At 41.3% G+C, this 27,456-nt stretch overlaps 1 protein-coding gene across 1 annotated transcript in view; it reads left to right on the top strand.

Annotated features, from left to right (window-relative positions):
- Window positions 1-316: 316 nt before the first annotated feature.
- Window positions 317-27,456, top strand: part of slc13a1 (solute carrier family 13 member 1) — a 40,865-nt gene continuing 13,725 nt past the window's right edge. Inside the window, exons 1-12 of the mRNA XM_060909181.1 lie at window positions 317-418; window positions 15,059-15,187; window positions 15,305-15,441; window positions 15,715-15,905; window positions 16,330-16,372; window positions 16,474-16,525; window positions 16,720-16,880; window positions 17,009-17,128; window positions 18,002-18,100; window positions 18,392-18,493; window positions 18,826-18,920; window positions 19,514-19,608. Coding sequence (XP_060765164.1) covers window positions 317-418; window positions 15,059-15,187; window positions 15,305-15,441; window positions 15,715-15,905; window positions 16,330-16,372; window positions 16,474-16,525; window positions 16,720-16,880; window positions 17,009-17,128; window positions 18,002-18,100; window positions 18,392-18,493; window positions 18,826-18,920; window positions 19,514-19,608 — 1,326 coding nt within the window. The remainder of the gene's footprint in view (window positions 419-15,058; window positions 15,188-15,304; window positions 15,442-15,714; window positions 15,906-16,329; window positions 16,373-16,473; window positions 16,526-16,719; window positions 16,881-17,008; window positions 17,129-18,001; window positions 18,101-18,391; window positions 18,494-18,825; window positions 18,921-19,513; window positions 19,609-27,456) is intronic.

Raw genomic sequence — 27,456 nt, 5'->3', positions numbered from 1 at the left:
TGATGAATGTTTAAGCTTAATCTTTTGAATCCTTCCTGTAGTACACAGCAAATTCCTCGGTGTTGAATTAACACTTTCAGAGTTAATTTGTTTCCAATTGGACATAAACACAGTAGGATGTTTAATCAGCACTCTGGGTATTAATTCAACACTAGGGATTTTGCTGTGTGGGATTCATCGTCTGCAGATAACTCACAGACCAGTAAGAGCATGAATATAAATCAAAGGTGATATATGGGCAAAGATCAATAACTGGAAGCCTATTTAAGTTCCTTGTTGCAATAGAGTCACTGTGTTTGCACCATTCAGCGAAACGATGAGGGCATTTACCAGAGTAGTATGGCGCTATCGCAGTCTGTTCATTATCATTCTCACACCACTATTATTGCTACCGCTTCCCCTAGTCATCAACACAAAGGTGAGTGTATGCAAACATAATAATCAAAAGTGCTTAGAGTCTAAAACTAAAGAGTAGATCAAAATTTGTCGTAATGTAGATTGTGGTGGAATAAAAATTGAAAAAACTGAAAGAAGCAACAATATGAGCAAGATTCACAATAACTCATTCAATACAAATGAAGTTTGTTTTATGCAATAAACATAAATAACAAAAGTAAGAACTTTAACCTGTTATACTTACTGTCAGAAATCATTTTGAGAAAGCATTGATTTTAGGGTTATGATGACGCAGCGAACATGAGCGGAATTTATTCTGGTGTTCAAGCGAGAATAGCAGAGTGGGAGCCCCTTGCTTTGTACGTGCACTGTGCGGCTCCTTGTCTGAATTTGGTACTGAATGATTCTGTCAAAACTATCCCAGAGATTAGACAGTTTTATGATGTGGCAACTTTTTTGCCAACAGTGTTAAGAGATGGGCATTACTTGGTGACTTATTGAGCCCGGAGAGCAGGGACAGAACCTTGAAACGCCTCTGCCCAAGCCACTGGTCCTCCCGCTACGATGCGCTTGTTGCATTAAAGTACAGATATGGAGATGTCATTAAAGCTCTCGACAAGCTCTCACTTACAAGCGAGAAAATGAATGAACGAGATAAGGCAGATGCACTTAAAAAGGCCATTACTAAATTTCAGTTCATATTTTTAATCAGCCTTCAGACAAAGATTTTGGAGTGCACTAATGGCATCTCAAAGTTACTGCAGGAGAAGACCATTGATCTCCTCAAAGCATCTGCATTATTGCAGAATGCTGTACGAACTCTACAGGAGTACAGGGAGCAGGCTTCCACTCTGGCATTGGCTGTGAAATGGGGCAGTCAAACGCAATTTGTAGCCACCAGGTTGAAAAAAGTGAAGCGCCACTTTGATCACCTTAGCGAAGACAGTCGGCTTTCCGATGCAGAACATTATTTTCGGGTGAATGTGTTCTATGCATGCTTTGATGGAATCATTCAGCAGCTGTCATAAAGGTTTGTCAGTTTAAATCGGACTGCTCATTTGTTTGAGGCTATTCATCCAAATACGCTCCAGCATGCCAAGGACGAGGAGCTATACGAAGTGGCCCGTCGACTGTGTGATCACTATTGAGGTTTTTCACCTGACGTCACAGGGTCACGTGACGCCCCGGTGTCCGCCATTTTGAAGGTCAAGCTAGCTAATGTCAACAACATACTAGCTAGTATGTTACTGTAGCAATGTTTACGTTCAGTCATTTGGATGACTGTTAAAACCTTTCAGTCTCAAGTTTTTCTTTTACTGTATTTACTAGTTTACTGTAATTATGATCCGGCAGCTATTTACACCGAATCCAGTGTAAATAGCTGCCGGAGCGCGCTCCGGCTTGCTCCCCCTCAAATTAAGCAGTGCGCTCCGGCTTGCTCCCAGAGTGCTCCGGGAGCAAGCCGGAGCGTGCTGCTTAATTTGAGGGGGAGCAAGCCGGAGCGCGCTGCTTAATTTGAGGGGGAGCAAGCCGGAGCGCGCTGCTTAATTTGAGGGGGAGCAAGCCGGAGCGCGCTCCGGCAGCTATTTACACTGGATCCGGTGTAAATAGCTGCCGGATCATAATTACAGTAAACTAGTAAATACAGTAAAAGAAAAACTTGAGACTGAAAGGTCCAAAAATCACTGGCTATTCAACGAAGAGCCTTGAACATCATACCCTGATATGCAACACAGAGTCTTTAACACAACACCCAGCTGTGCAACACATCCTTGAACATCTTCTGCAACACAGTCTGGAAATTCATAACCAGGTAGGCTATGCAACACACAGAACCTTGAATATTATACTCAGGTATAACCTATAACACAGAGCCCACCATTCTCTTAACATTACTGAACAATATACACACTTCAGATTCATGAACATGAACACTATTTATACACAAATTCTGCCCTCCGCTCCTTTTCCAGAAAATGGTCTGTGACCCTGTCATACCAGCTGGTTGTGCTTTCCAGAGACTTCACCAATTTCTGTTAGCAGCTAGCACTGCAGATCCCAATAAGGCTCAAGCTAGCCTACAACCAGATTGAACTACAAATGAAATAAACGAGTGAATTCACGAATGATCAAACTGATAGAATGGATGAAAGTTAACGGAGCACAATGAGTAATATTTACATTTATTTACAGAGTAATGTACAGAGACATCAATGAGAAGAAACGTTTATATGAAAAGAAAGTCGGACAGCACTTTGGCACACGACTGCACTTTCTCGACATCCGCTAGGGACTGACTGATCATACTTCCATGTTCCTCGCCGAAGTACCGCCCTCCTCATGTCTTTCAAACACTACCTCCAATAATCCTTTATCAGCCCGGCTTCTTGTCCCTCCCACTGTCTCGTTTAGTCCCAGAGAAGCCCGGCTTCCCTGGAAGTGACGATTTTGTTGATTTTAACCAATAACAACTAGCTGAAATTGGCTGTTCAGAGCCGTCTCGTAGACTGCAACGGATACCCGGCTGCCAGTCAGTGTTGCCAGATACTGCTGACGTTTCCATCCCAAAATATGTTCAAAACCCGCCAAAATGCACTTAAAACCGCCCAATCTGGCAACACTGCTGCCAGTCCATAGAGCCCATTGAAATAAGAAAGGTTACAGCCTGGCAGCAAAGGTGATTCTCGTAGCGAACTGCAAGTTCGTCAGACATCACTCAAATAAGTTACAGGATAGTTATGAACATAAATACAATCTTGGGCATATATTATGTTATGCAAGTTATTGTTTTAATGAGAATTCAACGTCGTAGACGCCGCAGTTTGGGGAGAGAATTTTAGGGGAAGCTCGGCTTCCCTTGTTGTCTCTGAGAAATCGCCCCTGCAGTAGGCAGCTGACCTAATCCGAAATTGATGTGAAACTGGAGCACACATGGGCAGAACATACAAACTCCACACAGAAAGGCCCCTGGTTAACCACCAGGTTCGAACCCAGAACCTACACTGTAAAAAAAAAAAAGTTACGCCAAACTTAAAAATTCAAGGCAACTTACTGCACATGATTTTTGAGTTTATGTGACAACTAAGATTTTTAAGTTTTGAAGAAAGCTGTGCCAACTTATACTTTTGGTCTCAGATAACTTAGCCTTCATATTCACACAAACTTAATTTTTTTTCAGTTTTACATGATAAGAATTCAACTTTAAGGCCACTAATCTTTCATCCAAGTAAAAACTTCAAAATTTGAGTTCAATTTTCTTTTTATCCCACAATAAAACAAATAACAATCCAGTTCAAATAGCATGTTTATTTTAACATGATGGTAGCAAAACTGCTATAAAACTGTAGTGGCAGTGCTTTTTTATTAAGTCACACATTCACTTATTTTAAGCCTGAAGTTAATTTGACAAACGAAATGTGCAAACAATTCAGTACCAGCCAATTAAAATGCTACAAATGGCATACAATGGTGTACCTGGATGAAAGATTAGTGGCCTTAAAGTTGAATTCTTATCATGCAAAACTGAAAAAATTAAGTTTGTGTGAATATGAAGGCTAAGCTATCTGAGACCAAAAGTATAAGTTGGCAAAACTTTCTTCAAAACTTAAAAATCTTAGTTGTCACATCAACTCAAAAATACTGTGCAGTAAGTTGCCTTGAATTTTTAAGTTGGCGTAACTTTTTTTTTTTACAGTGTACTTGCTGTGAGACAACATGCAACACTGAAAAGCAAACCCTTCACTGCTCTTATGTTGCCTTACGTCTTCACTGGAAAACAGTCAGCAGGTATCGCCTTTTTAAATTAAATGCTGTGAATGTAATTGCTCATTCCATTGCTTTTCACGTTCATGACTGCAGCTGTGCCACACTGAAATGCAATCACTATCCAATCACCGCCCATAGCTGCACTCAGGGGTGTTTTATAATTAGAAAAAAGGAGATGGCTTTGCTTTTCAGTGTGATACATTGTGCTTAATCACAGAATTTATTTTAGCAATATAAATATGAAATACATGTGGAATTTGATGTTGCAATATGAAGTGATAACTAGCAAATGTCAGGCAAGCAACAGTAATAATAGCATTCAGGTATAATTATATATTCAGGTATACTTTTAGCATTTACTTTTATCACAAGTTTATACAATAATAATAATAATAATAATAATAATAATAATAATAAATTTTATTTGTAGAGCGCTTTTCATGATACTCAAAGACACTTAGCAAGCATAAAATAATCAGTAAAAGAAACATAATCATAAGAAAAATCATAAGAAAACATAAGAACAATAAAATAAGAATAAGAGTCAGAGGTACTTGACTAAGGAGAGAAAAGTCAAAATCAATGCAATAAAAAGGTATAAGACACAGTGTTAATCATAAATTAAAAGCAATTCGAAAGAGATGGGTTTTAAGGAGGGATTTGAATATTGATAGTTCAGTGCAGTCTCGGATGTGTTGGGGGAGGGAATTCCAGAGACAGGGGGCAGCAATGGAGAAGGTACAATTTACACAAATTGCTGGAAATCTACAGATGATTAACTACATGCTGCACATTGCTTCCCAGTGGCGGAACAACTGCACACAAGGCCCCGGGGCAAAACACCAATCAGGCCCCCCCCCCACATGGCGAAATTGCAAACAAACAAATTAGAAGGCTTGCGGCATATAGGCCCACTCAGGCTATATCTAACAAAAAGCAGTGTTTAAGAACGTAGCCTTTGGACCTAGCCATGGCGAAATTGCAAACAAACAGAAGGCCTGCAGCATATAATCAGGCTATATTAGAACAGAACTTGGTCAAAAGTTTTTTTTTTTATTATTATATTTTTATTTTTTTATAGGCCTACATAGCCTGTATTTTCCATTCATTTTTTATTATGTTCCAAATAGACACTAAACAACAACAACAAAAAAAATCCAGCAATCAAACTCCAATGCTGACACAGAAACCTGCGTTCGTCATTAAAAAGGCATTCGACGACTATTTGAGGGATGTTAAGCGCTCTTGCTTGCTCATTCTCAATTGATAAAATGGCCAATCCACAGAGTCTCTCTTGACCCATTGCGCTCCTGAGATAATTTTTTATCAATTTTAATTTGGAGAAAGAGCGCTCTGCTGTCGCAACTGAGATGGGGAGAGTGAGAAAAAGCAAGAAGGCCGTGCACACCTCACTAAATGTAGAAGTTACTGCTGGATGATCTACTACCAGCAACCTGGCCAGGCTAAGCACAGATGTGTGTCTCACTATCTGCTCCTTGAAACAAGCCCTAAATGACACTAGTTGACCAGGAAAGCTGGAGTTAATATCCTGACTATTGAGGTTTTTCACCCACGTGACCAAGTCATGTGAGGCTGCCATTTTGGACGTCACAGCTCGAATCAGTTTGAATGCGAGGAAGGCGACAAACGAAAAACATAAAAGAAAAAGGAGCGAGATGCAGAAAACACCTTCACTATCCAGCGACGTAGGGCATTTACAGGGCGAGCAGAGGGAGAGGTATTTGCAAAAATTGAGGTTAGCAGGCTTAGAGAACGACGTTTACCTGCTTCCACCAGGATTGTTCACTGACGTACGGAAGTACACGAAGCCCTCGTCTTTACCTGACTTCGGCCCACATGATCTGTATATACCTATGTCGTTAAAAACCCATCGCCATACACAGGTATTGATCTGAAAGCGTAGAGTTTGGATGCCTACAAATATTTTGTGTCAGGCTGGGTAACATGCCTACATCAGCGGGTCGTCCCTGGAGCCGGTGGTCGCCATCTTATTACAGCTAAGGTTTGTTCACATTTTCATTTACTTTCGGTCCTCAGGATAAACAAAATGTTATTAAATGTCATTGAAATAACTTCTTAGTCTGTTGAGACATGGCCCGTTATAAATTTGCTGTTACCAGGCAATGACCAAGAACTGTATTATTAGGGTCGGTGTCTGTGTTGTAGCAGTGTACTAGCAACTAGCTGTTAGCACTAGCTAATGTCAACAACATACTAGCTAGTATGTTACTGTAGCAATGTTTACGTTCAGTCATTTGGATGACTGTTAAAACCTTTCAGTCTCAAGTTTTTCCTTTACTGTATTTACTAGTTTACTGTAATTATGATCCGGCAGCTATTTACACCGGATCCAGTGTAAATAGCTGCCGGAGCGCGCTCCGGCTTGCTCCCCCTCAAATTAAGCAGTGCGCTCCGGCTTGCTCCCCCTCAAATTAAGCAGCGCGCTCCGGCTTGCTCCCGGAGTGCTCCGGCCGAGGTTCCGGAGCGCGCTCTGGCTTGCTCCCCCTCAAATTAAGCAGCGCGCTCCGGCTTGCTCCCGACTCTGGGAGCAAGCCGGAGCGCGCTGCTTAATTTGAGGGGGAGCAAGCCGGAGCGCGCTGCTTAATTTGAGGGGGAGCAAGCCGGAGCGCGCTCCGGCAGCTATTTACACTGGATCCGGTGTAAATAGCTGCCGGAGCGCGCTCCAGCTTGCTCCCCCTCAAATTAAGCAGTGCGCTCCGGCTTGCTCCCGGAGCACTCTGGGAGCAAGCCGGAGCGCGCTGCTTAATTTGAGGGGGAGCAAGCCGGAGCGCACTGCTTAATTTGAGGGGGAGCAAGCCGGAGCGCGCTCCGGAACCTCGGCCGGAGCACTCCGGGAGCAAGCCGGAGCGCGCTGCTTAATTTGAGGGGGAGCAAGCCGGAGCGCGCTCCGGAACCTCGGCCGGAGCACTCCGGGAGCAAGCCGGAGCGCGCTGCTTAATTTGAGGGGGAGCAAGCCGGAGCGCACTGCTTAATTTGAGGGGGAGCAAGCCGGAGCGCGCTCCGGCAGCTATTTACACTGGATCCAGTGTAAATAGCTGCCGGATCATAATTACAGTAAACTAGTAAATACAGTAAAGGAAAAACTTGAGACTGAAAGGTTTTAACAGTCATCCAAATGACTGAACGTAAACATTGCTACAGTAACATACTAGCTAGTATGTTGTTGACATTAGCTAGTGCTAACAGCTAGTTGCTAGTACACTGCTACAACACAGACACCGACCCTAATAATACAGTTCTTGGTCATTGCCTGGTAACAGCAAATTTATAACGGGCCATGTCTCAACAGACTAAGAAGTTATTTCAATGACATTTAATAACATTTTGTTTATCCTGAGGACCGAAAGTAAATGAAAATGTGAACAAACCTTAGCTGTAATAAGATGGCGACCACCGGCTCCAGGGACGACCCGCTGATGTAGGCATGTTACCCAGCCTGACACAAAATATTTGTAGGCATCCAAACTCTACGCTTTCAGATCAATACCTGTGTATGGCGATGGGTTTTTAACGACATAGGTATATACAGATCATGTGGGCCGAAGTCAGGTAAAGACGAGGGCTTCGTGTACTTCCGTACGTCAGTGAACAATCCTGGTGGAAGCAGGTAAACGTCGTTCTCTAAGCCTGCTAACCTCAATTTTTGCAAATACCTCTCCCTCTGCTCGCCCTGTAAATGCCCTACGTCGCTGGATAGTGAAGGTGTTTTCTGCATCTCGCTCCTTTTTCTTTTATGTTTTTCGTTTGTCGCCTTCCTCGCATTCAAACTGATTCGAGCTGTGACGTCCAAAATGGCAGCCTCACATGACTTGGTCACGTGGGTGAAAAACCTCAATAGTCAGGATATTAACTCCAGCTTTCCTGGTCAACTAGTGTCATTTAGGGCTTGTTTCAAGGAGCAGATAGTGAGACACACATCTGTGCTTAGCCTGGCCAGGTTGCTGGTAGTAGATCATCCAGCAGTAACTTCTACATTTAGTGAGGTGTGCACGGCCTTCTTGCTTTTTCTCACTCTCCCCATCTCAGTTGCGACAGCAGAGCGCTCTTTCTCCAAATTAAAATTGATAAAAAATTATCTCAGGAGCGCAATGGGTCAAGAGAGACTCTGTGGATTGGCCATTTTATCAATTGAGAATGAGCAAGCAAGAGGGCTTAACATCCCTCAAATAGTCGTCGAATGCCTTTTTAATGACGAACGCAGGTTTCTGTGTCGGCATTGGAGTTGAAGACGTGCTTACACAATGAGGGTGTATCATTCATGATTGCTGGATTTTTTTTTGTTGTTGTTTAGTGTCTATTTGGAACATAATAAAAAATGAATGGAAAATACAGGCTATGTAGGCCTATAAAAAAATAAAAATAAAATAATAATAATAATAATAAAAAAAAAAACTTTTGACCAAGTTCTGTTCTAATATAGCCTGATTATATGCTGCAGGCCTTCTGTTTGTTTGCAATTTCGCCATGGCTAGGTCCAAAGGCTACGTTCTTAAACACTGCTTTTTGTTAGATATAGCCTGAGTGGGCCTATATGCCGCAAGCCTTCTAATTTGTTTGTTTGCAATTTCGCCATGTGGGGGGGGGGCCTGATTGGTGTTTTGCCCCGGGGCCTTGTGTGCAGTTGTTCCGCCACTGGGAAGCAATGTGCAGCATGTAGTTAATCATCTGTAGATTTCCAGCAATTTGTGTAAATTGTACCTTCTCCATTGCTGCCCCCTGTCTCTGGAATTCCCTCCCCCAACACATCCGAGACTGCACTGAACTATCAATATTCAAATCCCTCCTTAAAACCCATCTCTTTCGAATTGCTTTTAATTTATGATTAACACTGTGTCTTATACCTTTTTATTGCATTGATTTTATGACTTTTCTCTCCTTAGTCAAGTACCTCTGACTCTTATTCTTATTTTATTGTTCTTATTTTTTCTTATGATTTTTCTTATGATTATGTTTCTTTTACTGATTATTTTATGCTTGCTAAGTGTCTTTGAGTATCATGAAAAGCGCTCTACAAATAAAATTTATTATTATTATTATTATTATTATTATTATTATTATTATTATTGTATAAACTTGTGATAAAAGTAAATGCTAAAAGTATACCTGAATATATAATTATACCTGAATGCTATTATTACTGTTGCTTGCCTGACATTTGCTAGTTATCACTTCATATTGCAACATCAAATTCCACATGTATTTCATATTTATATTGCTAAAATAAATTCTGTGATTAAGCACAATGTATCACACTGAAAAGCAAAGCCATCTCCTTTTTTCCAATTATAAAACACCCCTGAGTGCAGCTATGGGCGGTGATTGGATAGTGATTGCATTTCAGTGTGGCACAGCTGCAGTCATGAAAGTGAAAAGCAATGGAATGAGCAATTACATTCACAGCATTTAATTTAAAAAGGCGATACCTGCTGACTGTTTTCCAGTGAAGACGTAAGGCAACATAAGAGCAGTGAAGGGTTTGCTTTTCAGTGTTGCATGTTGTCTCACAGCAAGTACACTGTAAAAAAAAAAAAGTTACGCCAACTTAAAAATTCAAGGCAACTTACTGCACAGTATTTTTGAGTTGATGTGACAACTAAGATTTTTAAGTTTTGAAGAAAGTTTTGCCAACTTATACTTTTGGTCTCAGATAACTTAGCCTTCATATTCACACAAACTTAATTTTTTTCAGTTTTACATGATAAGAATTCAACTTTAAGGCCACTAATCTTTCATCCAAGTACACCATTGTATGCCATTTGTAGCATTTTAATTGGCTGGTACTGAATTGTTTGCACATTTCGTTTGTCAAATTAGCTTCAGGCTTAAAATAAGTGTGTGACAATAAAAAAGCACTGCCACTACAGTTTTATAGCAGTTTTGCTACCATCATGTTAAAATAAACATGCTATTTGAACTGGATTGTTATTTGTTTTATTGTGGGATAAAAAGTAAATTGAACTCAAATTTTGAAGTTTTTACTTGGATGAAAGATTAGTGGCCTTAAAGTTGAATTCTTATCATGTAAAACTGAAAAAATTAAGTTTGTGTGAATATGAAGGCTAAGTTATCTGAGACCAAATGTATAAGTTGGCACAGCTTTCTTCAAAACTTAAAAAACTTAGTTGTCACATAAACTCAAAAATCCTGTGCAGTAAGTTGCCTTGAATTTTTAAGTTGGCGTAACTTTTTTTTTTACAGTGTAGGTTCTGGGTTCGAACCTGGTGGTTAACCAGGGGCCTTTCTGTGTGGAGTTTGTATGTTCTGCCCATGTGTGCTCCAGTTTCACATCAATTTCGGATTAGGTCAGCTGCCTACTGCAGGGGCGATTTCTCAGAGACAACAAGGGAAGCCGAGCTTCCCCTAAAATTCTCTCCCCAAACTGCGGCATCTACGACGTTGAATTCTCATTAAAACAATAACTTGCATAACATAATATATGCCCAAGATTGTATTTATGTTCATAACTATCCTGTAACTTATTTGAGTGATGTCTGACGAACTTGCAGTTCGCTACGAGAATCACCTTTGCTGCCAGGCTGTAACCTTTCTTATTTCAATGGGCTCTATGGACTGGCAGCAGTGTTGCCAGATTGGGCGGTTTTAAGTACATTTTGGCGGGTTTTGAACATATTTTGGGATGGAAACGTCAGCAGTATCTGGCAACACTGACTGGCAGCCGGGTATCCGTTACAGTCTACGAGACGGCTCTGAACAGCCAATTTCGGCTAGTTGTTATTGGTTAAAATCAACAAAATCATCACTTCCAGGGAAGCCGGGCTTCTCTGGGACTAAACGAGACGGTGGGAGGGACAAGAAGCCGGGCTGATAAAGGATTATTGGAGGTAGTGTTTGAAAGACATGAGGAGGGTGGCACTTCGGCGAGGAACATGGAAGTATGATCAGTCAGTCCCTAGCGGATGTCGAGAAAGTGCAGTCGTGTGCCAAAGTGCTGTCCGACTTTCTTTTCATATAAACGTTTCTTCTCATTGATGTCTCTGTACATTACTCTGTAAATAAATGTAAATATTACTCATTGTGCTCCGTTAACTTTCATCCATTCTATCAGTTTGATCATTCGTGAATTCACTCGTTTATTTCATTTGTAGTTCAATCTGGTTGTAGGCTAGCTTGAGCCTTATTGGGATCTGCAGTGCTAGCTGCTAACAGAAATTGGTGAAGTCTCTGGAAAGCACAACCAGCTGGTATGACAGGGTCACAGACCATTTTCTGGAAAAGGAGCGGAGGGCAGAATTTGTGTATAAATAGTGTTCATGTTCATGAATCTGAAGTGTGTATATTGTTCAGTAATGTTAAGAGAATGGTGGGCTCTGTGTTATAGGTTATATCTGGGTATAATATTCAAGGTTCTGTGTGTTGCATAGCCTACCTGGTTATGAATTTCCAGACTGTGTTGCAGAAGATGTTCAAGGATGTGTTGGACAGCTGGGTGTTGTGTTAAAGACTCTGTGTTGCATATCAGGGTATGATGTTCAAGGCTCTTCGTTGAATAGCCAGTGATTTTTGGATGTTTGATATTTTTGATTAAGGATATGAGGCACTAGCCTGGCAAGCCAGACTATAACATGAAATGTACAAGCAAAAATACTTTCTGCCACTAGGTAGGGTTGTCTAGTTCACTATGCTAATGGGGCACACCTTTCTATGCTTTGATATCCGGCCTACAGGTTTTACGATGAATGCGTAAAATGGGCTTCCCCGTTTTAAAAACCAGCAGCCGCCACTGGCCTACTGTAAATTGCCCATAGATGTGAATGGCTGTCTATCTCTCTGTTATAGCCCTGTGATAGATGTTTAGATGAGAAGGAAATTATTGATATAGTTAATAAATGTAGTAATAAAATATCCACAGATTGTAATGATATTGATATGAAACTAGTGAAAACTATTATTGGGGGGATTTCTAAACCATTAACATACATCTGTAACTTGTCATTTCAAACCGGTACATTTCCAAGCAATATGAAAATAGCAAAAATAATTCCATTGTATAAATCTGGGGACAAACACAACTTCACAAATTACAGACCTGTTTCTTTACTTCCTCAATTCTCCAAAATTCTTGAAAAACTATTCATAACAGATTAGATAAATTCATTGAAAAATACAAACTACTCAGTGATAGTCTATGGATTTAGAGCAAATAGATCAACAGAGATGGCACTAATGGAATCAATTGAAGAAATCAGTAACTCTATAGATGATAAGAAACATGTCACTGGGATATTTATTGATCTTCAAAAAGCTTTTGATACTATTAATCATCTCATCTCATTATCTCTAGCCACTTTATCCTGTTCTACAGGGTCGCAGGCAAGCTGGAGCCTATCCCAGCTGACTACGGGCGAAAGGCGGGGTACACCCTGGACAAGTCGCCAGGTCATCACAGGGCTACTATTAATCATGATATATTAATTAATAAGATGGAACAATATGGGATAAGAGGAGTTGTATTAAATTGGATAAAAAGTTATTTGAGCAACAGGACACAATTTGTGAAGTTGGGTGACTCTGTGTCAACTCGTTTGAATATTGATTGTGGTGTCCCTCAGGGGTCGGTATTGGGTCCTAAACTGTTTATTCTTTATATAAATGATATGTGCAATGTATCAAAGATATTTAAGATGGTATTATTTGCAGATGACACAAATATGTTTTGTTCTGGAACAAATTTACATGAGTTAGAAAACATAATCTCTTCAGAATTGTGCAGGTTAAAAAGTTGGTTTGATCAAAATAAATTATCATTAAATCTGTCTAAAACAAAAATCATGTTATTTAATAATTATAAAATAAATAGGGCAATAAATATACAGGTAGACGGTGTTGATATTGAAAGAGTTTCTAACAATAAATTTCTTGGGGTAATAATAGATGATAGAATTAATTGGAAATCACATATAAAATACGTACTAATTAAACTATCAAGAAGCATATCTGTGTTGAGTAAAGCTAAGCATGTCCTGGACTATAATTCACTCTGCATTTTTTACTGTTCCCTGGTTTTACCGTACTTAAATCACTGCTCAGTGGAGTGGGGAAATACGTATAAATGTTCACTTCATGCAATAACTATACTTCAAAAAAGAGCTATAAGAATAATTCATAGTGCTGGTTACTGAGTCCGAGATCATACTAATTCACTATTCTTAAATTCAAAATGTTTAAAATTCAGGGATATTATAGAATATAAAACTGCCTTAGTAATGTATAAAGTAAGGAATTATAAAGTACCAAGGAATATCCAAATAATGTTCTCGGATAGAGAGGGGGGCTATAATTTTAGGGGGAAATTGAAATTTAAAATTCGCAGTGCTAGGACAACGTTAAAAATGTTCAGTATTTCTATTTGTGGAGTAAAGCTATGGAACAGTTTGAATGTGGAGCTCATGAAATGTACAACTATAAACCAGTTCAAAAAAAGGTATAAGGAACAGATCTTTATGAGGTACAGGGAGGAGGAATTACAATAACATGCTATTGATAATATAAGTGTATATATGTGGGTATGGGTACATTCGGATATATTATATAAAAAGTGAGTATTTGTGTGTATATATATAATTGTATATAATATATAAGCATAGTATGCATAATTATGATATGGGCGTCTGTGTACGTATGGATGTGTATAGTTATAGGTATGTGTATATGTATGTACTGTATATATCTATTGTACTGTATGTGTGTATATATGCATAGCATAAGTATTTGTATATATATGATTTGATTTGGGCGATATTATACCATGTTGGTATGTCTTGGTATGTTGGTATTTTTTTGTTGTTGTTGATTTTGCTTTCTTTTGTATATATAGTTTATTATGGTGGAAAGTGACGTTTGATTAACGGTGGTATAGAGGGTTAGGATTTGATAAGTTATTTACTTCTTCCTAATCCTTTCCGAACATTATTATGTTATTGCCTTGTGGCTACGCTATTCTGTTTATGACGATGTTTTGATGATTGCATTTTTTATTTTTTGTTTGTTTTTATATCTTTTTTACTGTTCGGAATAAAGCAATCAATCAATCAATCAATAGATTGGCGACCTGTCCAGGGTGTACCCCGCCTCTTGCCCAGTATCAGCTCCAGCTCACCTGCAACCCACAATCCATCCATCCATTATCTGTAACCGCTTATCCTGTATAGGGTCGCAGGCAAGCTGGAGCCTATCCCAGCTGACTATGGGCAAGAGGCAGGGTACACCCTGGAAAAGTCACCAGGTCATCGCAGGGCTGACACATAGAGACAAACAACCATTCACACTCACATTAGCCTAACCTGCCACCAATTAACCTAACCTGCATGTCTTTGAACTGTGGGAGAAACCGGAGCACCCGGAAGAAACCCACAGACATGGGGAGAACATGCAAACTCCACACAGAAAGACCCCCATCAGCCACTGGGCTCGAACCCAGAACCTTCTTGCTGTGAGGCGACAGTGCTAACCACTACACCACCGTGCCGCCCACCACAATACACTCTCAGAAAATAAAGCACATTGTTGTACCTTTAGGGGTACAACAGCTTATCACTAGGGCAGCACTCTCTAAGGTACTTATTTGTACACTTGATATACTGCTTGGGAACATATGTATCTTTTTGGCCCTAAAAAGGTACACATAGTTACCCTGAGGTCCAATAATGAGCCCTAGGGGGTACATTAGTGTAGATTGTACCTTGGGAGATAGACATGAACTCCTACTGTACCCCTGTTTCTGACAGTGGAGATAAGTGGTATAGAAAATGAATGAACATTGTCCTCATGTCACAGTTTAAAAAAAAAAACACAGCTTCCGTGAATATACTCTAAATATTCATGTAACACACTTCAGGTGGCTCAATGTGCATTTACGCTGGTGCTGATGGCAGTGTTCTGGATGACGGAGGCATTGCCTCTGGCTGTAACGGCCCTTCTTCCGGCATTTCTCTTCCCTCTCTTTGGAATTATGAAGTCCTCAGTGGTAAGCTTCAATCTAAATTAATTTTTGTCACTTTTTATATTGCAGGAGTTTGCAACATTATTAGATGCCACTGCTGTACTGAGTGCACCATCTAAGTTAGCTTCTTTTCATAAACAGGTCGCAACAATGTATTTTAAAGATTTCCACTTACTCCTGCTTGGGATTATCTGTCTCGCAACCTCAACTGAGAAGTGGGGTTTACACTGGCGAATTGCTCTCGGGCTGGTCATAGTGGTTGGAGTAAACCCTGGCATGTGGGTCTTATTTAGCTTTTTCATTCTCTTTTTTTTCTGTCCCTTTTCTTCAGACATTTTAAATATATTGGATTCAAGGAATCTTTTTGATGAGGTATTTTAATGCATAAAGTCTGCCTTTGATATTCAGAGACTGATTAAAAAATTTAGATTGTCAAGGAAAGCACATTATGATATGTTCCTTTTTAAGTATGGAGAATACTTATTAGTACATTTATAAGAAATACTGGATTGTTGACTGGTATGTTGATATATTTAATGTATTCACTCCAGGTTGATGCTGGGCTTCATGGTAGGCTGTGCTTTCCTCTCCATGTGGCTGAGCAACACCTGCACAGTGGCCATGGTGATGCCGATAGTAGAGGCTGTGATGCAGCAGGTCATGAATGCAAAGGACCAGGTTAGCAGCCAGAAGGATATAGCAGTGAACGGCATCTGCAATCTTGCAGTCCAGCTGGAAGGAGGTCAGTTACATAAAACATTCCACTCCAACATTTATCAAACATATTAAGGCAGCACAGTGCCGTAAGTGGTTAGCACGGTCGCCTCACAGCAAGAAGGTTCTAGGTTCGAGCCCAGCAGCCGGTGGGAGTGTGGAGTTTGCATGTTCTCCCCGTGTCTGCATGGGTTTCCTCCAGGTGCTCCGGTTTCCCCCACAGTTCAAAGACATGCGGTTAGGTTAATATGGGACGACAGGTGCTGTTAGCATGGTTACCCACTGCTCTGGGTATGTATGTATGTGTGTGTGCTCATTGCTCATGTGTGTGTTCACTGCTTCAGATGTGTTAAATGCAGAGAGGAATTTCACAAGTGTGTGATGAAGTTTCACAAGTTTTTTTTATAACTAACTTTTATATTTTTGAAACCTCACCTTGTTTGATTTCAAAGATGCTGAGAAAGAGTGCGAAAGAGATGCCAAAGATCAGAACAGGTGACCATGCTGAGCTATTTCTTTATTATAAGTAAGTTATTCACTTGTATATTATTATCTCCTTTAGTGTTCATTAACATTTTTTTTTTCCTATAAAACAGCACAGGGGCAGTGCTTCAGGAAATTATTACTGAGGAGGATCACCCCACAGAGGTAAATCACACACACATACACACATGCACACATCTACAAAACAAAAACTCCTTTATGAGCGTCATTCACTCTGCTGTTTTTCTGACCCACCAGCCAATGTATGGTCTCGCTAATTTCAGTTCAGTAAAGTGTATTTTATAACTCCATTGTAAATGTTGATGTTAAATCTTTTTTTTTTTTTATCTATCCTTCAGGCTCTGCCAAGTCCTCCATTACACTCAAACTACAGAACACATCAAGACCAATTGATGTGTAAAAGTTTATCTCTGTCCATTGCCTACTCTGCAAATATCGGTGGACTGGCAACTCTGCCTGGAACATCTTCAAATCTTGTGTTTGCTGAATATATTCATCAGTAAGTTTTCAGAACTTGTAACTCAGACCTGTGTGTAGGTTCGTATTTGATTTTATTGACTTGAATTTATTCATCAGAAAGATATATTGAAGCTGTGTGGTTTTAAGTATTAATGATTACTTTTACAGATTTTACCCAGAATGCAAGTCCGTCAATTTTGGAAACTGGTTTATTTTCTGTCTGCCTGTCTGCATTATTATCCTGATTTTGGCTTGGATATGGCTACATTGGCTGTTTTTGGACTCTAAGTGAGTGTTAATTATGTCTTATATGCTATTGGCCCATCCATACCTTTCATATCACACACACACACTTTTTATTTTTATGATCTCTACAAGAAAAAGTCGGTACAAAAACATTTTACATTTCCAAACATTAGCTTTCCAGCACAAAATGAAATGATACAGAAAAATGTTTGTATGTTAAGAAAGAAAGGAGCATAATACAAAAGGGTTTTAACACAAAAACATAATACAGGCTTCTAGATTATGCAAGTGTAAACAATCAGCATGTCCAGAAGAACTGTGGCTGGTTCTGCAAGATTTTCAGTTAAATTTACCAGCTCATTTCCTTATAAAGGGCAGCACGGTGGTGTAGTGGTTAGCGCTGTTGCCTCACAGCAAGAAGGTCTGGGTTCAAGCCCCGTGGCTGGCGAGGGCCTTTCTGTGTGGAGTTTGCATGTTGTCTGCGTGGGTTTCCTCTGGGTGCTCTGGTTTCCCCCAAAGACATGCAGGTTAGGTTAACTGGTGGCTCTAAATTGACTGTAAGTGTGAATGGTTGTCTGTGTCTATGTGTCAGCCCTGTGATGACCTGGCGACTTGTCCAGGGTGTACCCTGCCTTTCGCCCGTAGTCAGCTGGGATAGGCTCCAGCTTGCCTGCGACCCTGTAGAACAGGATAAAGCGGCTAGAGATAATGAGATGAGATGATAATGGCTAGACAGTGTAGAAGTTATAGTGTGTGTGTGTTATAATTCTTTGTACCGCAAAGACTTTTTTTCTCTCAGTGGAACAAAGAATTCTGGGATATAAAAACAGCTTGCAAGCAACATCTTATTTACTCATTAAGATAAATTTCATGTTTAAACTTGCATATGAACAGTATCTTTTTCTTGCTCCTCAGTTTCTGCTCCACACTGTGCTCCAGAAGGCATCAGTCTGAGAGAGACATTGCAGTATCCAAGCATATCAAAGAACAATACAATGCACTGGGGAGCATGAGGTCAGGCACTGCAGATAGGCATGCACGTTCATAAGTGTTAAGTGTTGTGTTAAGTATTGGTGCAAAATGCGAAAAAAAAAGTGTTTACTTGCCATAATCATGAGAGTAAATTTTCCAAATGATTGCATATATCCAACAGCCATATTAAACGAAGTTCTACTTCAAAAACATAATGGAGCATAAACTAATGCGATGTTGTCCATAAAGAATTTGAAATTTGTGTATGAAACTGGACATAGGAGAATGAATTATTTAAAGTTCTCTCATTTATGATTTATTTTTTCCCACTAGCCAAGAGGAGATGATCACCCTTGTTATTTTCGTACTGATGGCAGTGCTGTGGTTCACGAGAGAGCCGGGCTTCATGCCAGGCTGGGCATCTCTATTTCCTGAGTGAGTGCACTAACATCATACTAACTCACTGTGCTTCATCTGACCTGAACATAGATACTATATTAACATACTGGCAAAATAAAAGGGAAACACAAGATTTTCATATGATTTAATTATAATTTTCAAGATAATAAAAAGGTTCGTATTAGGATTAAGATGTCTTTAACTGTTTTATAAAAAAAATTGTAGGCTATATTCTCATTGATTTCAAAATATTTCCTGAAGATAAACATATGCAAAAAAGACTCCAAAATAATAATTATACAATTATCTCTGAAGTGGCTTTCATTTAATTCTAATGAGTGATGTCTCCTCTCTCTCTCTCTCTGTAGCTATCCAGGATATGCAACTGATGCTACTGTGGCTCTCCTTCTAGGAATGTTGTTCTTCATCATCCCTGCTAAGAGGTCCACTGCAGATAACTATGGTACATCCTTAACCATCCTCATCGTCCTGAAATACCATTAAAATCGCATAATCGACTCATATAATAGTATACATATTAGTCATTGTGGGGTGGCACGGTGGTGTAGTAGTTAGCACTGTCGCCTCACAGCAAGAAGGTTCTGGGTTTGAGCCCAGCGGCCGGCAAGGGCCTTTCTGTGTGGAGTTTGCATGTTCTCCCTGTGTCCGCGTGGGTTTCCTCTGGGTGCTCCGGTTTCCCCCACAGTCCAAAGACATGCAGGTTAGGTTAACTGGTGATTCTAAATTGACCGTAGGTGTGAATGTGAGTGTGAATGGTTGTCTGTGTCTATGTGTCAGCCCTGTGATGACCTGGCGACTTGTCCAGGGTGTACCCCGCCTTTCGCCCGTAGTCAGCTGGGATAGGCTCCAGCTTGCCCGCAACCCTGTAGAACAGGATAAAGCGGCTACAGATAATGGATGGATGGATGGATGGATGGATGGATGGATGGATGGATGGATGGATGGATATTAGTCATTGTATGTGTCAGTTGATATTTATATGTAGCTTCAGCCTAGAGTATTCTTGCTAACAAGATTTCCTCACTTTTCTAATAGATGCGATGATATCATGGAAGGAATTCCAAGCCTGTATGCCGTGGGAGAGCTGTCTGCTTGTGGGAGGGGGTTTTGCATTAGCAGAGGGCACCAAGGTGCTATTTTCCACAGTGAACACACATCTTCAGTGTTCATACACACACACACACACACACACACACACACACATACAAAGATATATATATATATATACAGCACCCTCCACAATTATTGGCACCCCTCGTTAAGATATGTTCTTAGGCTTCTAATAAATTCATTTTTTTAAATAATATAGGACAACAATGCAAAGAAAGAGAAAAATCCAACCTTTAATTCAAGTGCATTTATTCAGTGGGAAAATAATCCCACATTAAGAAATAATTATTTTACATGAAATCATGTGTGCCACAATTATTGGCACCCATGATGTTAATACTTTGTACAACTCCCTTTTGCCAACAAGACAGCACCTAATATTCTCCTATAACATTTCACAAGATGGGAGAATACAGAGAGAGGGATATTCGACCATTCCTCTTTGCAAAATCTCTCTAAATCGTCCAGAGTCCTGGGTCCGCTCCTATGCACTCTCCTCTTCAGCTCACCCCCACAGGTTTTCAATTGGGTTGAGGTCTGGGGACTGAGATGGCCATGGGAGGAGCTTGATTTTGTGTCTGGTGAACCATTTTTGTGTAGATTTGGCCACATGTTTAGGGTCATTATCTTGCTGAAAGACCCAGTGACGACCCATCTTCAGCTTTCGGGCAAAGGCCACCAGATTTTGATTTAAAATGTCCTGGTATTTCAAAGAGTTCATGATGCCATGCACCTTAAGATTCTCGGGGCCTTTGGAAGAGAAACAGGCCCACAGCATCACCGATCCTCCCCCTTCACAGTGAGCATGAGGTGCTTTTCCGCATACTCATCTTTTATGATGTATTAGAGTGTTTGTTGCCAAAAAGCTCTATCTTGGTCTCATCTGACCAAAGCACACGGTCCCAGTTGAAATCCCAGTACTGCTTAGCGAACTCCAGACATTTACGTTTATGCTTGTGAGTGAGAAAAGGCTTTTTCCGTGCATGCCTCCCAAACAGCTTGTTGGCATGTAGATAGCGCCTGATGGTTGTTATGGAGACTTTGTGACCCCAAGATGCTACTCTTTGATGCAATTCTCTAACAGTGAGCTTTGGAGAACTTTTTACTTCTCTTACCATCCTCCTCACTGTGCGTGGTGGCAAGATAAACTTGCATCCTTGTCCAGGCTTGTTTGCCACTGTTCCAGTTGTTTTAAACTTCTTGATGATTCCTCTGACTGTAGATACGGGCCGGTGTAGGCGAGTGGCTATTTTCTTGTAGCCATTGCCTGACTTATGAAGGTCGACACACATCTGCCTTACTTGAATGGTGTGTTCTCTTGTCTTTCCCATGTTGAAGAATGGATAAGAGAAATAGGCCTCTGTGTCACATCATATTTATACCCCAGGGAAACAGGATGTGATGAATTACTAATTAAAGATTCCTAGATACTCTGATCAACTTTATAAACTACAGTAGAAATGACAGAAATGCTTCAATTAAATTTATTTTCTAGGAATTATGGGTGCCAATAATTGTGGAACAGGTGATTTTATGAAAAATAATTATTTCTTAGTCAGGGATTTTTTTTTTAATTCTCTTGAGTTAAGGGTTACATTTTTCTACAATTTTCAGTGTGAGATTATGCTTCCGCAATAAAAATTGAATTTATTTAAAGGCTTTTAACACATCTTAACCAGGGGTGGCAATATATGGTGACATGGTGTTGTAGTGGTTAGCACTGTCGCCTCACAGCAAGAAAGTTCTGGGTTCGAGTCCAGTAGCCGACAGGGGTCTTTCTGTGCGGAGTTTGCATGTTCTTCCCGTGTCTGTGTGGGTTTCCTCCGGGTGCTCTGGTTTCCTCCACAGTCCAAAGACATGCAGGTTAGGCTAATTGGTGGCTCTAAATTTACTAAAGTGTGAATGGTTGTGAAGCTGCAACAGGTCTAGCAAGCTGGCAATAGATTAAGTGTGTGTGTGCTCTTGATAGACACAGACAGCCTCATAAGAGGCTGGCAACTGATTGGCCTATAGGGTGTCAGGATGAAAAAAAAATTAGATAGATAGATAGATAGATAGATAGATAGATAGATAGATAGATAGATAGATAGATAGATAGATAGATAGAGATGGCAGACGGGTGACACGGAAGTGTAGTGGTTAGCACTGTCGCCTCACAGCAAGAAGGTCCTGGGTTCAAGCCCAGCGTCTGGCGAGGGCCTTTTTGTGTGGAGTTTGCATGTTCTCCCCATGTCTGTGTGGGTTTCCTCTGGGTGCTCTGGTTTCCCCCACAGTCCAAAGACATGCAGGTTAGGTTAACTGGTGGCTCTAAATTGACCGTAAGTATGAATGTGAGTGTGAATGGTTGTTTGTCTCTATGTGTCAGCCCTGCGATGGCCTGGCAACTTGTCCAGGGTGTACCCTGCCTCTCGCCCGTAGTCAGCTGGGATAAGCTCCAGCTTGCCTGCGACCCTGTAGAACAGGATAAAGCGGCTACGAATAATGGATGGATGGATGGGATGACACAATATGCAATGGTTAACACTGTAGCAGGTTCGAACCTCATAGTTGACTGGGACCTTTCTATGTGGAGTTTGCATGTTCTCCTCGTGCCTGCATGGGTTTCCTTCAGGTGCTCTGGTTTCCTCCCACGGTCCAAAGACATGCAGTTTAGGTCAACTGGCTACTCTAAATTGCCCATAAGTGTGAATGGATGTTCGTCTGTGTTGGTTCTACGATAAATTGGCGACCTGCCCAGGGTGTACCCCGCCTCTTGCCTGAAGTCAGCCTGGATTGACTCCAGCTTCCCCATGATCATGACAGATGAGCAGTATAGATCATGGATGGATATGATACTGATCGGTCTGGTGCTCACAATTCCATCTTTAAGCTCTTTGCATAAGCATTGCATCATTAGAATGATACAGTTGTGATTCAGTATAAAAGCATCCATGCTGCAAAGCATCTGCTTTTCCTCCATCAGTGCAGTACCTGACTCTTTCCTTTTGTGTTCTGTCAACATGAGAGGCTGAAAATGAATGCCTATGCCAATTATTATTCTTTGTGCGTAGTACAGCGGGGGACTGAAAGGGAACTAAACCACTGTCTGCTTTTGATCCAGTAATTCAAATGTCATGGTAAGTTTAGCACTGAACATCCTCAAAGGAATATGCTTGACAGCCATGCTTTACTTGCAGCATGTGACTTTCACTGGCACAACATTCAACTTTATGGAGCCCAGCAAAGTATAGGCAGAAAATAAATAAATTTTAAAAGTAATAAATAATTTGTTAAATGCTGTTAAAAGCAATTAAAACATTTTAAGTTCATATACGGTGTTTATTTAAAAAGTTATAATACATTTACAATGTAAAATAATTCTAAAAACAGTTGATAATGAAATGTTTGTCATGTATTAATAAAGTTCATTGACATTCAAATAGCTTGCTTGTAGTACACAGGTAAAAACATGCTCAGCTACTACCTAACCTCCATATCTAACTGTCTATCTTGCTAATTCTTTAATTGTATTGGATGTGATAAACTGGGAGCCTAATCAGTTCATTGTTGGGGTGGGATGTCACAGAGACCCCATAGCGTGTGTGAGTTCAGAGAAGTAGAGAGACGAGAGACAATAAGCAGACATACAGAGAGAATATCCGAGCCGGAGAATTATGACAAATACCATGGTGGATGCAGAGTTTACCGACAGGTAAAAGTCATTAGGAGGCTCGCGGAAGGTAAATACTTCCGTGTGCTTATGCTGTTTCTGTACGTTACAGTGTGAAAATTGTAAATGCTATTCGTACCAGGAGGCATTCCTTGGACTTTTTGAGAAGAATAGAAGATTCCGGTCAGCAGCTATTCCGCTCTTCTTCACATGTGTGTTGCCGCCAGAAGTTGGCGCTTCGTGTCGTCGTGTTCCAGCACCAGATCCCTTTTCTTCGTCAGCTCATCACTCAGCAAACCCAGTTACTAAGGAGGTTGTGAGTAGCTAAACTGTTGCACGTGTGTGTGTGTGTATATATATATATATATATATATATATATATGTATATGTATATATGTTTGTTTGGTTTTTTTTGCTTGCTTTGCAAGTGAAAGGATCACTAAGTTTCAGACCTCAACACTCACAAGCATCAACTCAGGCCTGAAACGTTTTAGTTCTTTTAAGGGACATTTTTGTTTTATTGCTTATCCGTGGTGCTGTACCTTGTCGTGGTGGATAGGCTTGCGCGCCCCAGGACCCTGAGAGCTAAACCGGCGGGGGCCTCAGCTCCTGGAAGGTTCAACCAAGCCGGACAGGTCGAGGGTGAGAGGCCAGACGAAACCAGTGCCCTGGTCCTCCAGGTTGGGGGTTGGGCATAGGGCCAACACCCCCACCCTGTAAAAACAACAATTGTTACAGAAACCACAACAAGAACTAGTACACCCAGCAGGGACCTGGATGGAAACTCAGGCCTAACCGGCAGGATGACCTCGTCTGATGAAAGCCCAGACAGGGAAGTCAGGAGAGCGATGGAGAGTTTCCTAAGGCCCAAACAGAAAATCCGAGTAGGGACATGGAACGTCCGGACCATTAGATTAGATTAGATAGAACTTTATTGATTCCTTTGGGAGGGTTCCCTCAGGGAAATTAAAATTCCAGTAGCATCATTACAGGATAAACAGAGAATAGAAAAAAGAGAGAATTTATCAATAAATTAAGTCTTTAGAAACTTCTAGATAAATTAAGTATTTACATATACAAATATATTAAATATATGAAAAAAGTCCAGCAGGCGAGGTATTGCACATTTATATTGCACATTGTTCAGTATTGCTTTTTGTCAGGCTAGACTACTGCTCTGTCCCATCCTCTGTCCTCCTGTTACCCCTCCTCCCCCCCAGAGAGGAGTTGTACAGTCTGATGGCGTGAGGGACAAAGGAGTTTTTAAAGGAACAGTCCACCGTACTTCCATAATGAAATATGCTCTTATCTGAATTGAGACAAGCTGCTCCGTACCTCTCCGAGCTTTGCGCGACCTCCCAGTCAGTCAGACGCGCTGTCACTCCTGTTAGCAATGTAGCTAGGCTCAGCATGGCCAATGGTATCAATGCATCATTACATAAAATAAAACATGCAGAAGACATTGGAGCTCCGTATCAATGCGCTGTCGAAGCGCGCAGAAGGTGTTAGTACGCCTGTCATTATAGTGCGGACTTTCCATAGCATAGAAAATCGCTGTGTTTCAATTTGTGTAACTGAACTTGTTTCATGTCACTGGTCATATAAACCTATGTAAACAGGAAAAACGCGGAAGAGTATGGTCGCATCTAACTACAGCCCCAAAAAATACCATTGGCCATGCTGAGCCTAGCTACATTGCTAACAGGAGTGACAGCACGTCTGACTGACTGGGAGGTCGCGCAAAGCTCGGAGAGGTACGGAGCAGCTCGTCTCAATTCAGATAAGAGCATATTTCATTATGGAAGTACGGTGGACTGTTCCTTTAAGTCTGTTAGTCCTGCACTTGGGAAGGAGCATTCTGTCACCGAACAGGCTCCTCTGGTTGCTGATGATGGTGTGCAGAGGGTGACTGGCATCGTCCATGATGTTCAGTAGTTCATTCATAGTCCTCTTCTCTGCCACCGTCACCAGAGAGTCCAGCTTCATGCCGACCACAAAGCCGGCCTGCCTGATCAGTTTGTCCAGCCTGGATGTGTCCTCCTTGGATGTGCTGCCCTCCCAGCACACCACAGTGTAAAACAGGACAGGAGCGCAGATAGGATTTTTGAACTGGGGGGGGGACTGAGCTGTCGGCAAATGATTCCATTTTAGCTTCAATATACATTAGAATTGTGAGTTTTCTAACTGAATGAACATTGGTAGACAAAGGCCTACCTGGTCAACACCAGCCATACATGATCAAATTGTTATTTGTCTGGTATGTTAATCATGCTCCAAAACTTCATGTCTTCTGCATGTTTTATTTAAACATTTGCTGATCTCAGCAGGATGAAGAATCTCATCACAGAAACTTTAACTGTAACTTGTAACAAAAAGGGAATGTCCAAAAATTAATAACAAAATAAAATTGAAATGATTCACACTCGTGCCTTCATGTAAATGATTAGAAACATAAAATGTGTATGAAAATAGAAGTATAAACACTTGAACAACAGATTCACACAAATAAAAATAAGTATTTTTTTCAATAAACAAAATTGATAGAAAAAAAATTCCCTCTGCAGCCAAACAAATTTACCGTCTAGAAGCAGACTCAATAGGTCCCAAAAACATCTCTCCACTGCTTCCCAGTTTAAAAACTGGGACAACATGGAATTCGAAAAAAATGGACAGTTAATGAAATGAAACGAAAATCCCAACGTTTATGCTGGTAGATGCTAGATTTCAATGCTTTTCCGACTTCAAACTTCCAACTTACGAGTACAACTGAACGCACCATTAGTCGTAGCAGAAACACCGTTGCGATCAAATGGATCAGCTGTGCAGTGTTATTAACCGAGAATTACGTGGAAAACTGAACACCTTGCTTTCCCAACTCTGTAAGGATCTGCTCCAGCCTTTCTCCTTCTTGAATCGGTGTAATGTGGATTGATCACTAACAAGGCTAGTGCTGCTGCCATTTCAACTTTGTGCTGCAATGTAAGTTAGTCTAACTAACGGAACATTAATCCTCACTTTTTCTACCTATGTTTGGCGCCTTTTGTAGGGACGGTGGGTGGGGGGGACAGATAGGGGTCACTATAAATCTGGGGGGGACATGTCCCCCCTGTCCCCAGTCCCATCTGCGCCCTTGAAACAGGACACTGGCGACCATGGACTGATAGAACATCCACAGGAGTTTCCTGCAGATGTTAAAGGACCGCAGCCTCCTCAGGAAGTACAGCCTGCTCTGTACCTTCCTGTACAGGTGGTTGGTGTTGCAAGTCCAGTCCAGCTTGCTCTCCAGCCACAGCCCAAGGTATTTGTAGGAATCCACAGCCTCCACCTCGACTCCCTCGATCAGAACTGGTCGTGACCTTGGTTTACGCCTCCCAAAGTCAATGACCAGCTCCTTGGTCTTCGAGGTGTTGAGCTGCAGATGGTTCCTGTTGCACCAAATGGCAAAGTCCCTCACCAGGCTCCTATACTCCTCCGCTCTGTCATCCCTGACACACCCCACTATGGCTGTGTCATTGGTGAACTTCTGAATGTGACACAGCTCCGAGTTGTAGCAGAAGTTCGCGGTGTACAGGGTGAAGAGAAGAGGGGCCAGCACTGTGCCCTGGGGTGCTCTGGTGCTGCTAATCACAGTGTCAGACGTGATGTCCTTCAGCCTGACATACTGCAGCCTGTCGGTGAGGTAGCTGGAGATCCAGGTGACCAGGCAGGGGTCCACTCACATCTTGTTCAGTTTGTCCTGAAGCATAAAGGGCTGGATGGTGTTGAAGGCACTTGAAAAGTCCAAGAAGAGGATCCTCACTGTGCCATTTCCCTTATCCAGATGCGAGTGGGCTCGGTGTAACAGGTAGAGGATGGTGTCTTCCACACCAACACCTGCCCGGTACGCAAACTGTGACACAGCTCCGAGTTGTAGCAGAAGACCGTGGTGTACAGGGTGAAGAGGGGCCAGCACCGTGCCCTGGGGTGCTCTGGTGCTGTTAATCACAGTGTCAGATGTGATGTCCTGGGCGTGTTTCACCTGAGGTCTGAGGAGGCTGAGGAAGAGCTGCTCCAACGTCTTCATCAGATGTGAAGTGAATGCCACCGGTCGGAAGTCGTTCAGCTCTCTGGGCCGGTTCTTCTTGGGAACTGGAACGATGCATGATGTCTTCCAGAGGGTGGGCACTCTCCCCAGCTGCAGGCTGAGATTGAAGATATGTTGGAGTGGTTCACCCAGTTC

Source organism: Neoarius graeffei, chromosome 2, assembly GCF_027579695.1.
Source record: "Neoarius graeffei isolate fNeoGra1 chromosome 2, fNeoGra1.pri, whole genome shotgun sequence".
Taxonomy (NCBI): Eukaryota; Metazoa; Chordata; class Actinopteri; order Siluriformes; family Ariidae; genus Neoarius; species Neoarius graeffei.
This window is presented reverse-complemented; position numbering and strand designations above follow the sequence as displayed.